General features: G+C 35.1%; 1 protein-coding gene across 3 annotated transcripts in view; it reads left to right on the top strand.

Moving 5' to 3' along the window:
- Positions 1–17,120, top strand: part of LOC118191192 (cytochrome P450 4C1-like) — a 54,936-nt gene that overhangs the window by 12,293 nt on the left and 25,523 nt on the right. For all 3 annotated transcript variants that reach the window (XM_085810569.1, XM_085810568.1, XM_035361992.2), the window contains 2 exons: positions 3,577–3,770; positions 11,720–11,783. In XM_085810569.1, coding sequence (XP_085666695.1) covers positions 3,577–3,770; positions 11,720–11,783 — 258 coding nt within the window. The remainder of the gene's footprint in view (positions 1–3,576; positions 3,771–11,719; positions 11,784–17,120) is intronic.

Below are 17,120 nucleotides of genomic sequence, written 5' to 3'. Positions count from 1 at the left end.
TTCAGAGCAAATGTCTTACAATAACATGAGGTTTTAAGTATAAAAAAGTGTGTTTACAAAGGAGCTGGATTCTTCTTTACATGGTACAACTATTCAGGAGTTCACATCCTTGCAGAAAAGACTTCAGAAAAAAATATTCTAGAACCATGAAACATTCCATTTAAATTTATCTAGATTTTTCATTCCACACATTTATATTTATTCCACAATTTAAATCGCTTCCCCTATTCATCGCCAGAAAAATTGGAGTGTAATACCGAGACAGTGTCTTTTGAATGCGTGCCGAAAACATTACCAGCTGACCGACAATCTACTTATTAGCAGTATTTGACTTACTAGACCTCAAAGACACCCTATTTTTAAAACTACACCTAATGTGCTGCTAACAAGATCGTGATTTAAAATTGAGCGATAACTGGAGAGCCTAACTTAACTCATGGAAACAGCTAGCTTTTCTTTTAGCTTATTTTTTCTCAGTTTTGCTAGCTTGTTTATAAACATATCACTCATACAATACAATTGAATTCTTATAGCTATGCAAATCTTACTTTAGTTAAATATATATATTTGCGGATACTTTTCACGTGACAAACATAAGATACAATACACTGAGTAAAATATTTACAATAGAATTCAGCTTGCTTTTACATCGAGATTCACGAGTTGCTTTGAAATTTTTAGCATTTTCATTCACGTTTCCTGGTAACTGTCCTTAAGACCAAAATCGCATTCTTGTTTTTGAAGTAGCTTGTAGACACATTAGGTATTTTGGAAGCAGGAATAATGAAAAATGACCAACGCCATCGCTGGGAATCGAACAGCGACAGCGAGCGTCTAGAATACGTGCCCAGCGCGCAGACCACTACACCACGAAGGCACGCTAAGAAGCCGGAAGAACCTTATATACTCCCCCTTTTAAAGGGCGACTGGGGTTTTAGGGGACCCAATCGCCAAATCCTGGGGTGTGGAGAATCATCATCCACCATTCTTTTAGTTAGGGCGTCACTGTAGAGACATTATGTATTTTGGAAGTAGGACATGTGAAATAGGAGCAATGCCTTCGCCGGGACTCGAATTCCGAATCTCTGGAATACACGTCCAGCGTGCAGACCACTACACCACGAAGGCACGCTAAGAAGGCGGGAGAAATGCCTTATAAGCTTTAAAATGAACACAGATAATTACAATTTTAATACCCGAGGCTTTTTGCTCTTTAAATGAACTAAAATAACCTCACTTCAGGTTAAACTCAAAAGAATTTATTATCTAGTCCTTTTGGATATAAAATAAAACTGAACCTTACTAAAGTAAAAATAAAATTGCAATTATCTCTTTGATCTTTCAAACTTTCTCATTCTTCTTGTCATGAAGTCAATTCAGGTAGGGTAGGACTTTATTTGTATAACTCGAAACCATTGGCAGCGCTGGTTCTCCCCTTCCTCCGGAGACTTTTGGCTTCTTGGGACGTTTCCGGAATCTCGGCATTTCTTTAATGATGTTGAGAGCTTTCAGACGGCTCAGCTGGTAGCTTCACTGGCGTAGTTTAAACACTCCAGAACGTTGGAATTTCCTTGGACTTGAGATGTTTTCGGGCTGGCCGCTTTCTCCTTATCCGTCTCGACGTCGGTTCTTTCCATGCGTCAGGTCCACTGCTGAAATTTTCTTTAGTTTTCGCGTAATTTGGCTCTCCTTTGGTAGTTCGCGTTGCCCCCCTGGATTCATTGCGTCTTTGCTTTTGGCTTTTCTTCTTCCTGTTTGCTTCCTAGGTTTCTTTACCTGTTCCTCTATATTCGCAGTTGCCTTTCTTTTTGTAGAAGGCAATTTTACTTCTGTTCGCCGTCGCTGCTCCTCGTGGCATTCGCGTTACCCATTTGAGTTTTTTATAAATCTTAAAACTTTCCATTTTAGTTCAATCATAATGTGGTTTAATTTGGTCCGCAATTGCCACATAATATGGTCCATTACTCGTTCTTCGCCTGCTGATGATAGACAATACTTGATTTTAAGAACTTGATCTCCCACTTTATTATATACTTTAATTCCCTTAATGAATTTTTAACTACTTCATCTGTTAAATTTTGGATGTCTTTTATCTGGAATTCCAGAGCTCTCTTTCGTACAAAAAATGATTTGTCCAACGGGGTAATTAACCTTCTGCTTGAAAATAGCTCGGCTGGAGTTTTCCTCGTTCTATCATTCTTCGCTGTTCGTAATGCATACGCTTAGTCATTGATCCCGCTATCCCAGTGCTTGCGGTAGTTTTTCACATAGCAATATATGATTTTTACTATGTTCTTGTTCTCTCACTCCGCTATGTTTGATTGCCGCCGATACCGTACCACTTTGAGGTGGCATATGCCAAGTCCTGCGCATTTCTCTTCAAATACTTGACTAACCAATTGCTTTCCATTATCGGAAACTAATTTTAACGGAATTCCGTATTTTAAGACACATTTATTTAAAAACGAATCTGCAACTATTTTAGCCGAGGTTCTTTGCAGGGGGACCTATTTCAACCCATTTAGAGAAATGGTCTGCGACAGCAAGTAGATACCAAATTTTATTTATTTCGCTGAGGGGAAATAAGCATAACAAGTCGATACCAACTAATTCGGTAGGGAATGCTGCTTTTATATTTTTAAGTACCTGGCCGGGCTCTAATTAACATCGCTATTTACTGAAAAGTATGGCACGACCTGACATACATTCCTAAGAACTTTTGTCCTGCGGAAAATACACCGCTTAACAAACTCGTTGCACCTTTTTTTTTAATCCCAGGTGGCCAGACATGGGCGAATCGTATGATTCATTTAGAATACTTAATGTCGCTGGAATAACCGCTGGTATAAGTTCAGATTTTGATTTGAAGAGTTTGAATAAAATAAAATAAAATTATCATTCACTTCTTAGTTTTCGGCTCTATTTCGTATTGGGGTAAAGTCCGAGTGTTCAAAATGATCTGGATCCTTTTAGAAATAAATATTTATAAACTCGGGATCCCTTTTCGATTCTTAGATAATTGTTTCGCGCGAATCGCGTATTTTCGACGTCTATCATTCTTCGCACAGCGAATTTTTTAGCAAGTAATAATCAAAGAGACTATACAATTTTAACGTTATATGGACAAGCGCTTTGTACAGAAGCTCTTTATTATGTCGGAGCAAAAAAATTCTTCAGTTGCAATTGCCCGAATGTACAATGAAAGTGCTCATGCCCGATTTAAGTGCAGGGTTATGACGAATAATGTGCGGAAAATTAAGGCTCTTGAGGCAATAGAACACAAAGCTTCGCGAATCCATCGGCTTATGTATATTAAATTTAAGAATAGAATGCTTCAATTCGCACGCTTAAAAATTGTGCTCATTTGGTTTTGAATGAAATGATTTACGTGTTTTGCTATGGAAATATTCAGACATTTCACTTAAACACTACTCTTTCATGCTAGATATTACAATTATCTCTAAGTTATACTGTAAGTTTTAATTTATTATATGGTAATAGATCATAATTATGTAATCTATAATTATGATTTCAAGCAAAGAATTTTGTTGTAATTTTTAATTTTTTTTTTCTCAGCAAAGGCAAAAGTTGGCGTAAAAAGCGCAGTTTACTCACTCCAGCTTTCCATACCAAAATTCTCCAGAAGAATTACATGGAAAAATTTAACAAAGGTGCTGATTTATTAGTTGACAAAATAAAGGAATGTGTGAACAATCCCTGGGTTGACCTCGAACCGTTGTTCGGGCAATATTCTTTATATGTTATATGTGGTAAGTGTATGATATGCCTTCATAAAATTTTATTGTCGTTGTGACTTTTCTCACTTGTCTGACAGCAACATCAAAACAAGCCAGCGAAATTCACCGTGGCAAGGAGTGGAAAATTGCTCTTGTCATTGGCAAGAGCTTTGACCACCATACAAGGTCAAATTATACTTGAAAGTACGACTTTGCTAAATTCCGCCTCCAATTTTGATAAGGAGCATTCCGATGGGGGGATGGATTCGGGGTCTCCCATACCTCTTCTCCATGGAGTTAAGAATGAAAGGAGGGGCCAACTCCGCACTACGAGTGAAGCACTACTCCGAGGCTTCGGTCTCCAGATGGGGGTATTTTTTGTTTACATCCAAAAGCCCCCTTGACAGCGCTTTGATAGTATTTCGACACACGACATTTCCATACAACTCGAAAACGGGACATTTCCGCATAAAAGAAACATTCATTGTGTGGTGGCAATTTGTATAGTTTTAGTATAGCAATATACTTGTATAGTATAGCAATTTGTATAGTTTAGAGACATTTAGGCGAATATCACATCTTGGTTATTTTTCGATAACTAACAACATCGATTTTGCTTATGAATTTGTTTTATAAAATTCTAAACTGTTGAATTACAAAAATATAGATTTTAGCAAAAATGCTATGCTTAAAGAATGAAAAATATCTTACGGTAATTTTAAAATTGTATACTTCTTTCGATACCCTTGATAGAGTATTCGCTACTTTTAATTTATGTTCCAAATACCAAAATGTTTTAAATAAAATAAATTTTTTGTCATCCACATATTATTGTAACAAGTACGTTTTAAAAATTTTTTGAGGAGAGGCTTAATAGTTACATTTTTGAAAAATTATGTACAGTTTTACACAAATGTGTGGAACAGAAGACAGATACATTTGCGAATTCGGAAGTACCATGTGCGATCAAGTTGATGATAAATTATTGTAAATTACTGTACTGTACTCGAAAAATTACTGTACTCGAAATTACTGTATTCGAAAAATAGAATGCACAGAAATTAAAGATTTGTACACGCCGAAAATGAAAGATATGAAATGTGTACGGGCATACGTATCAAATATATTAATGCATATGCTTGCAAAAAACATGTACCTGCCTTTAACAAAATACATAAATATTTATTAAATTATTTATAAATGTGTTTGAAATGAAGGATTTATTTATTCATAAACTGCTGTGAAAGTTACTATGAAGAAATCTGGTTATTAAATATATCTAAATTTATGTGGATTAAATAGTAATAATAAAAATAACAATCCTAAATATATAATAACCTTAACAAAAAATTGTAAACATAAATTGAAATTCTGTTGAAAAATACATTTATAAAACTATTTAAGCAAGAATTGTTCTTATTGGAAAGCAACCTGTTAAAAGGTGTTGTAAAGCAAAGTCTATGAGATGCGTAGCATTAATTATAAATTGACTCAGATTTCGATTTAAAAGATGCCTCAGAAGCTAAGAAATCATGTCATATTTGAAAAAGTATTTTAGGAAGAAGCTCTGTAAATTGAAAAGGAATAATGCCAATAAATTTTATCTTAATTTTTGTAATACTTAACCGAATTACCTTAAAATTTTTTTTCTAACGTAATTAACGAAAACTTGTGAAAATACTTCATTCAAATTAAACTGTTCTGAGCAAGATGTTCTGTGAAAAGTATAGCATTTAATTTCGTTCAGAATGAAATGCTGTTTAAAAATGTATTCTTTTCATATATTTAGGACTTTTAAATATTGTAGAAAAAGAAAATGTGTACATTTATATGTATATTTAAGACGCAATTACAAAATGTTTACATCTGATCGTGTCAAAATCCATTGATCTTAATGGTAAGTCACTGAAGGTTTTAGTCACCACGAAGGGATCGACAGTGCTTCAAAGCAACGTATGGGAAAAAACGTTTAGGGCCTGTCCTCTTACTTCTTACCTCCATGCTCTTCCCCTAGCACACAACTTCTCGAGAGGATTTTCAGCTCGCCACATATTTAGGGTGCCTCCATTTCGTCCAGCTACTATACATCATTCATGAGATCTCCGGACAAGCAAACATCCATGAGATCTCCGGAGTGAGAATGGGATCTCCAGAGAAACATCATCCATGACATCTCCTGTCTTATACAAACATCCATCAGATATCAGGAATCCGAGCCCGGGCCCTTCGGTACGGCAGTCAGCGTCGCTAACCACTGTCCAGGTTGGGTGGCTTCATGAAGTTTTGATTTAATTTAACAAATGTAAAAGCTAGAAACTTAATGCAAACATTATTCCCAGTTCTTAAGAAAATAAATATTTTACGGTAAATACCCAATTATCTCCTGCCTTTTCTAGGAATCTAGTGAGGAAAATTAAATTGTTTAAATGATACTTAATTGTAAGCAAAATTTTAATTCAGCATCTTAGTTGAAAGTGTTCCTTAATTCAAAAACTGAAAACATTCACATCAAACGGAAATTAAAATTTTTAGCCTTCATTTATTAAAAAATTCCAAGAAGCTTATTACAAACTCTATGTCTGACTTTTGAATATATGTTCATTAAGCACGTGGATGACCAGAGTAAAATATATATTTTATGTTTTAAATTACAAGTTATCAAAAAATTAAATTAAAATCTGTACAGATGTGCCAGACGCACTGGCCACCAAATTTGGCGATATTTTGTTTTGCATGGTAACTATGAGATCTATGAGATTTTGTTTTGCATGGTAACTATGAGATAACCATGGTAACTATGAGGTATCTGAGGTTTTTTCGTATGGCAACCCATTTAACCAATTTAGACGTTTCTGTATGTAAGTGATTTTTTTATTTAGTTGCATATCTCACTTCACGTGGATGTTATCGGGATGTATTTGCGCCAGTTTGATTGTTCTTTTATTGACTTATTTATTACGGCTGGAATGTAAGTGAAGGATGTTGTTTAGAGATATCAACCACATATTTTGGATGACATTAGATATTGATTTTCTGGTGTTATTAATGATGCATTTGTGCATGGCTTTTACATGATGATTAAGTTTTTAGTCCAAAGGAGCGTTAACCCAGAAGGGCTGTTAGCCTTAAAACGGGATTTTGTGTTGAATCACTAAAAAGTCTGAATCACTTTTCAAATTGTTGCTACCAAACAGTATCACCCTAAAGAAATTAAATAACGAAGATTTGGCCTGAATGTATGCATGTTTTTCTCACTGGGAAAAAACAACGGTAAATAGTGGCATCAAATTCTGAATAACGTAATTCTCCACCCGAATATGGACAGAAGGACACCTGGTCAGCCGAATTTAATGATTTCAAAGCGGCAGCATTGTTTGCATTGGGAAAAACATTTTTATCTCCAGCGCGCGAGACTGTCTGTATTTATCAGCTTAACCGGATTAGACACAAAGGTCTTTAATCTTTCAGGAGAGGTCTTGATCCAGGCTAACGCAATCGTTGAATTATTCCCACAGATAAATGTGGTTGAACTGGATTTGAAGAATTTGCCACAAGGCCGGCCAAGAGCAGCGCAACTGAAAGTTTTAGTCGTGCAATGGTTAGAGCTTTAATCGGACAAACTCTTGGTTTGCTGCATAGTAGACTTGTTTTCATAGTTACGCTTCTAGCCTTTGAAACGATATAAACTACCACACCGAAACACTTTTCGGATGCATCGCAGAATCCATGAAGATTAATAATGATGGATTCAGGTATAAGAATGACTCTATGAATTTGGTAATTTATTGATTTCTGGTAGCTCCTTTAGAAATTTTAACCAAACCTTTAACTCACTTGATGGAATGGGATCGTTCCAGTTGAGTTTATTCTTCCACATTTTCTTGAAGAAATATTTTGGCCTTAGTAATAACTGGACCGACAAGACCCAACGGGTCGAAGAGTCACCTGATGATTGAAAGGACTTCACACTTTGTAAAATTAAACGGAAAACTGTTCAGATTCCTTAAAATTAAAGCAGCCTGACGAAGGTCGCCATAATAAACAAGAGTCTTAACTGTAGTCTAGGCTCTGATGAGAATATGTGTCCTTCGGTTTTACTGTCATTTAACAACTCGGGATGATTCGAAGCCTATTTATGTAACTCCATAGCTCTTGCAGCTAAGAGTTTTTTTTTTTTTTTTTTTTTTTTAACTCAGTCTGAAAGTTCTTAGCTTCTTCTAAGTTAAGACACAATAACACGCCGAATAAATACTAATTCAGAAGACAAACAACAAAAATCAGCGTTATATTTACAAAATTTCCACAGGACTAGTTTCGATGGTTTTACCGAACTACCATCCTCAGCTGCAAAACCGCAAATGAACAAGATAGAAAAAAATGATTAGATAAGATAAGAAAGCCTGGACAAGAATAAGCAAGTGGCGCCATCTGTTGGTGAAACCAGAACTAAAACATAATTTCTTTAAAGGCCGAAGGCAAATTTGGATTGGAATTAGGATCTTTAACTAGAACAGAAAGATTTTTATGAATGTGAAATGCCTCTAGAAAATCCAGTTCTCCAATGGAAGATGTTTTTTGAATAATTTTGGCAGCAGAAAAATTGAAAGTGTGATTTTCGGACCAACAATGTTGCGCAACAGAAGACTTCTGTGTTTCCTTTTTTCTAACATATGCCTCATGTTTCTTGACACGAAATTTTAAGGCTCTCTTAGTTTGGCCAATGTAAATTAAACCACACTGGCAAGGAATCCTATAAATACCCCAGGAATTCATATCCGGAATTGGGTCCTTAAGTATGGAACTCGGAATTTTATTGATGGGAGAATAAACAACCCGAAAGTTAAATTTCTGCAAAATATGTGCAACTTTATAGCTAATTGATGGAAAGAAGGGAATGACAACAGAATTTTTATAATCTCCTAAAACAAGAGTGTGCCTTTTAGTGTGTTGAGATGAGAATTTTTTAACTGCTTGATTAATAATGTTGGGTGAAAAGCCCCTGTCAATAGCTATTGCTTTTAAATAATTTAGTTCTTCATCAAGGGCTAGTTTGGAGGAGCAAACTTGAAGAGCATGGAAAACATAGGAATAAAATGAAGCTAACTTTTGTTTAGTCGGATGACATGATTTAAAGTGTGGTGGAAGGCAAACCAATGTAAATTAAAATTGGCCAATGTAAATTAAAATTTCTGCAAATATGTGCAACTTTATAGCTAATTGATGGAAAGAAGGGAATGACAACAGAATTTTTATAATCTCCTAAAACAAGAGTGTGCCTTTTAGTGTGTTGAGATGAGAATTTTTTAACTGCTTGATTAATAATGTTGGGTGAAAAGTTTAATTTACATTGGCCAAACTAAGAGAGCCTTACAATTTCGCGTCAAGGAACATGAGGCATATGTTAGAAAAAAGGAAACACAGAAGTCTTCTGTTGCGCAACATTGTTGGTCCGAAAATCACACTTTCAATTTTTCTGCTGCCAAAATTATTCAAAAAACATCTTCCATTGGAGAACTGGATTTTCTAGAGGCATTTCACATTCATAAAAATCTTTCTGTTCTAGTTAACGATCCTAATTCCAATCCAAATTTGCCTTCGGCCTTTAAAGAAATTATGTTTTAGTTCTGGTTTCACCAACAGATGGCGCCACTTGCTTATTCTTGTCCAGGCTTTATTATCTTATCTAATCATTTTTTCCTACCTTGCTCATTTGCGGTTTTGCAGCTAAGGATGGTGGTTCGGTAAAACCATCGAAACTAGTCCTGTGGAAATTTTGTAAATATAACGCTGATTTTTGTTGTTTGTCTTCTGAATTAGTTCTTCTAAGTTATTAGATCCCGATAAAATGTCATCAACGTATAAGTCGTTGATTAGTACATTCGATGATTGAGGAAATTTCCCTTGTTCATCTCCAGTTAATGCTGTCATTGTTCTAGATCCTAAAAAGGGAGCACATGATGTTCCATAATTTGCTGTTTTTAATCTGTATGTCTCCACGGAAGCAAAGAGATTCAGCGAAAATACTTCGAAAAGTACCACCATGAAAAAAATAGATGAAAGTGTAAATATGAAGTGTAAATAATGTAAATATCTTATACTTAAGTTACATCTATCCATTCATACGCATATAATCATCATATAACCAAGAAGAGCATTTTTAGGGGGTGTAGAGTAGCAGGTGTCCCCATGGCACACCCTGGGTAATGTTAAATCTGCTACGGTGTTCAGAATCTAGTGTTTTTTAATCGTAGGCAGGGGCGTAGCTAGAGTTTCCATCGCCCGGGGACAACTGAAGAATTTGTGCCTCTTTCTGTGTGCTAAGAATGGAAAACATTTCATTAAAAAATTTCGTAGTTTCAATTTGGCGCCCCTTGGATGCTGCGCCCGGGAACAGATGTCCACCCTTGCCCCACCCTAGGTACGCCACTGATCGTAGGCAAAATTTCTTACTCTTTTATGTGCTTTCCATGCTCGTTTCAGCACTCTTTTCGAAGCTCTATTTATTCAGTGTGCCCGCTTCGGGCACATCCACAGAAATAAAATGACAAGTGCTATCTTCACAAAAGTTTACCTGTGTACTACTCTAGGCCTGATTAAACTGCCTACATTTTCTTGTGTCGAAATTCCAACTTTAAAACGTAGAGTGCCGGAAAGGGTTAAACCACATAAAATTCAATTCAGCAGCAATATCACAAAATATTTAAAAACAGCATATTATTAGAATTTTCGATAGACAGTATCGCGTGCTGAGGATAAAACTGCTTTTTCCCGTACAGTGCTGCCATTGCTCGCATTGAGATTGTTGAGCTTGTGAATAAAAGATTCGTTAACGTTTTAACAGATATGAAATACATAATAAAAGAAATTCGAAATTCCAGTTTCAGGCGACCAGTTGCCCATGTTCGGGTGGAGGATTACGTTATTCAAAATTTGATGGTACCGTCGTTTTTTCAGAATGTGACAAACATAGATACATCCATTCAGATTTTTAATTATTTAATTTCTTTAAGTGTAATACAGTGTGAAAATATTTGGTGGCCACAGTTTAAAAAGTGATTCGCCGTTTATAGGGAAATGCTATAAAATGCCGTTTTGGGACAACTGGGTTACGGCTCCTTCGGGCTAAAAAATTGATCTTATTGGTATTAATGCCAAAACTTAAAAATCTTTGAAATTATCGAAGCTGTCGAAAGCATAAGTATGCGAGACGAGGATGTTGTTTGCTATTTCAATAAATTCTGTAACCGAATTATTCTATCACGGCAGTTTGAAACAAACAATTTAGCATATTTACTTTTAGAAAATCAAAGTTTAATTATTAGAAATACGAGTATAATAGAGGTATTTAAAATAAAGAACTTACAGTACAATAATAAACAGATGATTATTGTTATTTTCAGTAGAAAATAGTAAATTAAACCTAACATAAAATTTAGGAATACATTATGACGTCATAACCCTAATTCCACCCATTTATGACGTCGCTAAGCTCCGCCTCCTCAATTTTGTTTACATTTCGCACTTTACGCTTAACATGCGCACGAAAATTTGTTTTCTCGGGAAAAATGTTTGGCGATAACTTTTCGCCAACCTGGTGCGTCTGGCAGATCTTGAAATTCAACTGCTTTTATAAGCCTCCTATTTAGTCAGCCAGTAATCCAATATTCGTGCATCTCGAAGCTATTTCAAAGTAAGCGCCTATTTCTTAATAACTTAAAGAGCGCGTAGTACTTTTGGCCAAGGCTGTAAATATCATTAAGTTCTGAGAATTTCCTATTTCCTTCTCTAAGAATTAGACAGTTAGATAGAGATGATTACTTATATTTTCTTTTGCGTTTTTCAGTAAATTTTTATTATTAAACGCACAATTGCTTTCTTAATTATAAGCATTATTTCTTTGTTATTTGAAATGATCTGCAATTAAATTTTATTTGTTGGTTTTCCTCTTTACATGTAGATTAAAATTTCTTTTCTTGCTGCAGACGCAGCCTTTGGAATTAAAGAAAATGAAGAAGAAGCTGAAGAGCTGATGAAGTGCTGCCAAGAGTGAGTGCAAAGAATCCTTTCTTTAAAAATGGCACAAATCTGAAAAAATAAGCTGAGAACATACGTTCTTAGATCTAAATATTAGGGTATGGACTGTAGGGTTTATTGGATATGCAATGCTGTTTACAAAACGTAATTTTTTTATTTGAGCTTTAGCTAATAAATACGCTGAGAAAGTATGTTAACAGAAAGAATGCAAAAACGCAATTTAACTTTTATATTTTCAGAAATTTTTTAGAGTTAATAAAAATATTTGAAATTTTAATTTACTAAATATAAAATAATCTACTTAATACGCAAGGAACTATTACGTCTGTTTCGCAAGAAATGAATTTTTTTCAAATTTAACTATCTAAAAGTGAAGCTAAAGAAATGCGTGTATTTTGAAATCTTCGTTCTCGTATATTTAAATCTTTGTTCCTTATGATTGCTTTTCCCATGCCATTTGTTTAATCATAAGGTCACGCATATAGATTAAACATACTACTTATTGCAGGTTTCTTGCTTTTATAATTAAATAAATATTGAAGTCTAGGATTAAGAAATAATATCAAAGATGCATAACTATAGTATAGAAGGCTGATTAGTTGAATGAAAGTTTTTCGTAGAACAGCATTTTAACTTCTCAGAAAATTAATTTTAGAATTATCATGCAAGCAAACTTTATTCTTTTCTGTATGTAGGAATATTTGACATTTTTATCTGGGTTAAAATATTACCGATCATTTTTATACAGTTCAAATATTTAAAATATTTTTCTTCGGACTGCAGTTCGTTTTCTTTAAAGTCGTCGAAGAATCAAATAAAGAAACAAACAAAATTTAGAAATGAAATACTTCATAAGAATTTTTTCTAGCTTTGTAAAATCAAATACCTGTACCCTATTCAGTTAACATCTAATTTGATTAATATTTACAAATCTAACCTAAAATAATTAACCGAAGTGTAAATAAGAATTTATGTGGATAAAAAGATTCCAGTTATTTAGAAATAAAGATCCTTAATTATATTTAAAACTTAAGATTGTTCTTGAATGATTGAAAGATCGTGTTCTTGAGCACTGAGTTCCTTATGAGAAACACCACGTCCCTGATTTTTATTTTTAACTGAAATTACTTTGAACAGTGGTAATTTCTGTAATATTATAGCAAAAAGGCGATGATAGTAAGACTTTTCCAAAAATACTTATTTATAGAATATCATACGCTTTTAAATATTGTTAGAAAGTTTTAGATATAAACAAGACAGGTAGCAAACTCAGCTACCTATCTTGTTTATATGTATTATATCTTGGTAGTTTCAGCTACCTCATGGTTTTGGCATAAGAACAGAAAACAAAATTATTATTACCCTTCTGAGCGAGAATTGAAAAGCATAATTTCATGACAGAGATAATTTTAATATTTTATGGTAATTCCTGTTTCTTATTCTTAGCAGGTATTTATGTTAATTATAATCACAGTAACATATTTCTTAATGTGTAATATGTTTATGAGTCAGTTTCCCTTAGAATGTCCCCCACGAAGGCATCTTTCGTCTTTGGCAGATAGCCCTCGTACGATTTGCCGTAATCAGATAAACGAAACTAAAACAAACATATTGTTTACAAATTTTTTATATATGTTAATAACTTTAGTGAAATTATATGCGAATGAATCAAGGTATGCATTCATAGAGGGACAGAAACAGTAATTATGCTGCCCAAATTTTTGATGGAGGCAGTGATGCAAACTGTGCCGCCGCATAAAAGCTCAAATTTTTAGAGGACCCTTAGGTATCTTGCTAAATTAGACATACAAATTTAAACCTTATATTTAGGAGAACAAAGAAATTGACTGTGATTATTTCTCGTAATCGGACACTCGACCTCTCAATGATCTGTTTCACGTACTGAATTGATCATTACACTAAGAATGCCTTCACTCGTTACAAAGTTATTATTAAACAAACGATGTCCACGAATATTAAGAGAATTTTATTTAAAAATTGGTATTATGCTAAATTTTAAGCTGTTATTAAATTTCATATTCTCAATTTATTCAAAAATCAGGATGATAAATGTTCTTGGAGAGAGAAATGTACATTGAAAAAGTAAAATAGAAATATTTTATTTCATTTTTATATGAGTTGCTACCATAATTCTCCTCTTATAAATTATTTACCGACTTAAAAGCCAAACAAAAAAAATTACTGAAAGCACAATCATTCATGCCGCAGACTTCATTTTTCAAAATTTCTTGAGATTTTCTTTTCGTGAAATTTAATTATAAGCATTCAGACTGGTTTTCACTAAAATCATTCAGAATTGTCAAATAATTTCCCTGTTGTAAAGCTTCCGCATGTGGTTCTAAGAATTCCGCATTAAATCAAACTTAAGCAGTTAAGATACTGTTGATTTTTCCGATAATAATCCTATGTGTTACATCTGACTTCGAATCTAAGATTTTCTGAAGAACACAAAAACCTTGTCTAAAACTTAAAGGTTTATTTAACTGGAACTTCAACACTGATGAAAACTTAACATCACAAACAAAAACTTAACATCTTGGGTGGAAAACTTCAAAGTGCTTTAAAGTAACAGCTATGCCGGCACGGTGAAGAACACTTTCCCCTAAAAGACAGAATCCATCTAGCCCTTTCGGCGTATATCTCCATTCCGCTGAATTCAGACATCCGCTCCTACGTGTTTTGGACTTAAACGGCCACGCTGGAACTGGAATAGGACTGGATCAGGACCGGAACAGGACTGGAACAAGACGGGAACCGGAACAGGACTGGATCCGCAACAAGACGGGAACCGGAACAGGGCGGAAACCGGAATCTTTCATCCCCTGGTTTCTCCCCGGGCAGGTCTATTCTGGCTCGAACTAAAAGGAACTGCGGTGCCACTAAGGAAAGCACCTCCTTTTATTGCCGGCGGTTGCCGTTACTACAGGCGACTATGCAAATATTTAACATCCTTCCACCTAAGGGGGAAAAAAAAAAAAAAAAGTGAACTTTCACATCAAAGTAAAACAATGCAAAAGAGCCTAATATGCCAGTTTGTCCGGCGGAGTTACAGTTCTACCAGATCGTGTTACAGGCCTGACAGATTTATCATCTATGTTGAGTTTAAGTTCAGACAAAGAATCTTGTTTTTCATTCTGCAGCTTCACGAGTACATTATTTTGCGCTACCTCTAAAGGATACAGAGTTCGAACTGCTCTAAGCAAAATTCCATTTCGGGTCTTTACTCTTGCAAGTCGATTTATTCCATCAGGTCCTGGAAGTAGTTCTATGACACGACCAAGTTGCCAAAAAAGTCTTTTGTCACTACTACCGATCAAAACAATATCATCTAATTTAATAGTAACTTTCCTTTCAGCTCTTTTATGCGAAACCTTGAGAATCCCCAAATATTCTTTACGAAATCTATTTTTAAATGCTTCTCGTACAGTTTGAATATACTGAAATCTTCTTTGTAAATTACTTGATTTAATACCGTATTTTATATCCCGCAAACTACTAGTTCTAATTTCTTTTAAAAAGTCGGCAGGAGTTAAAGCTTTAAATTCAGGATCGGAAGGAATTACTGTCAACGGCCGGTCATTAAGAATCGCTTCACAGTCACACAGTATCGTGTACATTTCTTCATAATTTAAACAAGCATGTTTAAGAACTTTTTTAAGGACTTGCTTCATCATTCCGATCAGACGTTCCCACCAACCACCCCACCATGGAGCACCAGGGGGAATAAATTTCCATGTTATCCGCTCATTGGCTGCCTGCCGATTAATTTGTTCAAAATCTATTAATTTAAATGCATTTGAAGCTCCTACAAAATTAGTTCCATTATCACTGTACACAGTTGTGGGTTTACCTCTTCGTGACACGAACCGATGAAAAGCCTGAAGAAACACTTCTGTAGATAGAGAAGTCAGCAACTCCAAATGGACCGCTCTATAAACGGCGCATGTAAAAACACAGATCCATGCCTTTTCTTTGTTTCTCAACAATAAAGGACCACAAAGGTCTATACCCGTTACTTGAAATACTGCTGAATCATTTACTCGCTCTATTGTCGGTGGGGCTGATATGTGGTCAACAGGTGCAGCAGAATATCTCTTGCAAGTAATGCATTTACTCAAAACAGAACGCACCGTTCTTCTGCCAGATAACAACCAAAACCTTTCCCTTAAGGTATTCAGTATATATTGTACACCTGCATGTCCTTTCCTTTTATGTTCTTCCATAATTAAATTCCTAACTAATGGATGTTCTCCTGGTAATATTATAGGTGTTCTAAACTCTAACGTGTCATCTCTTCGAAACGCACCAGTTTTAATTCTTAGAATTCCCGCATCGTAAAATGGACTAAGAGTTCGTAAGCGTGCGTCTTCTATATCCTGAAACGATTCCGATTGAATCAAGCGAATAACAACCTTTTCTGCAAAATCAATTTCATCAACAGTGAGTTCACCTTTCCTTTTTTTCTTATTTCTGCAATTAAAGAAAAATCGTTGAATCCAACCAACAACTCTAACTGTTTTTCGATAGCTAGAAAATCGCTCACTCAAACTAAACCTTTCAGTAGACACTAGAGATGAAACCACTGCCTTTTTTTTTCTCGCTGGCTATTTCCGCTTCATCAGTTATAAATTCGGCACTCGGCCAATTTTCTTGCGATTTTAAAAGCCAGCTCGGACCCTCCCACCATTTTGACCGGGAGAGTTGGCGAACTGAACACCCTCTACTTGGAAGATCTGCAGGGTTAAGGTGACCAGGTATATGCCTCCAATCCTCCACACGTGTCAAAAGCCTTATTTCCTGTACTCTATTTTCTACAAATGTGCCCCATTGTTCTTCCCTTTTTATCCATGCAAGGACAGTAGTTGAATCTGTCCAGAAAAATATACTTCTGGCCTCAAAGTCTTTTAGAACGTCTGCAGCAAGACGAGATGCAATAGTTGCTGCTAACAATTCTAATCTTACAATAGTAGTTTCCTTTTTACCACAAGGGGAAACTCTAGACCTAGCCTGAAGCAACTGTACTTTAACTGATTCAGGTTCTTCTACACGAATAAAAACTACTGCCGCATACGCTGCTTGACTGGGGTCACAAAAACATTGATTGAACACTCTTTTGGCTGATATCGTATCCACCTTGGAATTTTAATGTTTTTCAAAAGAGAAATGTCTTTTACCCATTTCAAAAATTTACTTTTAATTTCGGTGTTAACTTCTTCGTCCCATTTTACTTTTGTTTCCCATGTACGCTGTAATAACATCTTAGGTAATATAAGGACTGGACATGTTATACCGATGGGATCAAATACTTTATGGGCTATTGCCAAAATA

This window comes from Stegodyphus dumicola, chromosome 2, assembly GCF_044657685.1.
Source record: "Stegodyphus dumicola isolate Sdum_Otavi_A_Nest chromosome 2, ASM4465768v1".
In the NCBI taxonomy this organism is placed as follows: Eukaryota; Metazoa; Arthropoda; class Arachnida; order Araneae; family Eresidae; genus Stegodyphus; species Stegodyphus dumicola.
This window is presented reverse-complemented; position numbering and strand designations above follow the sequence as displayed.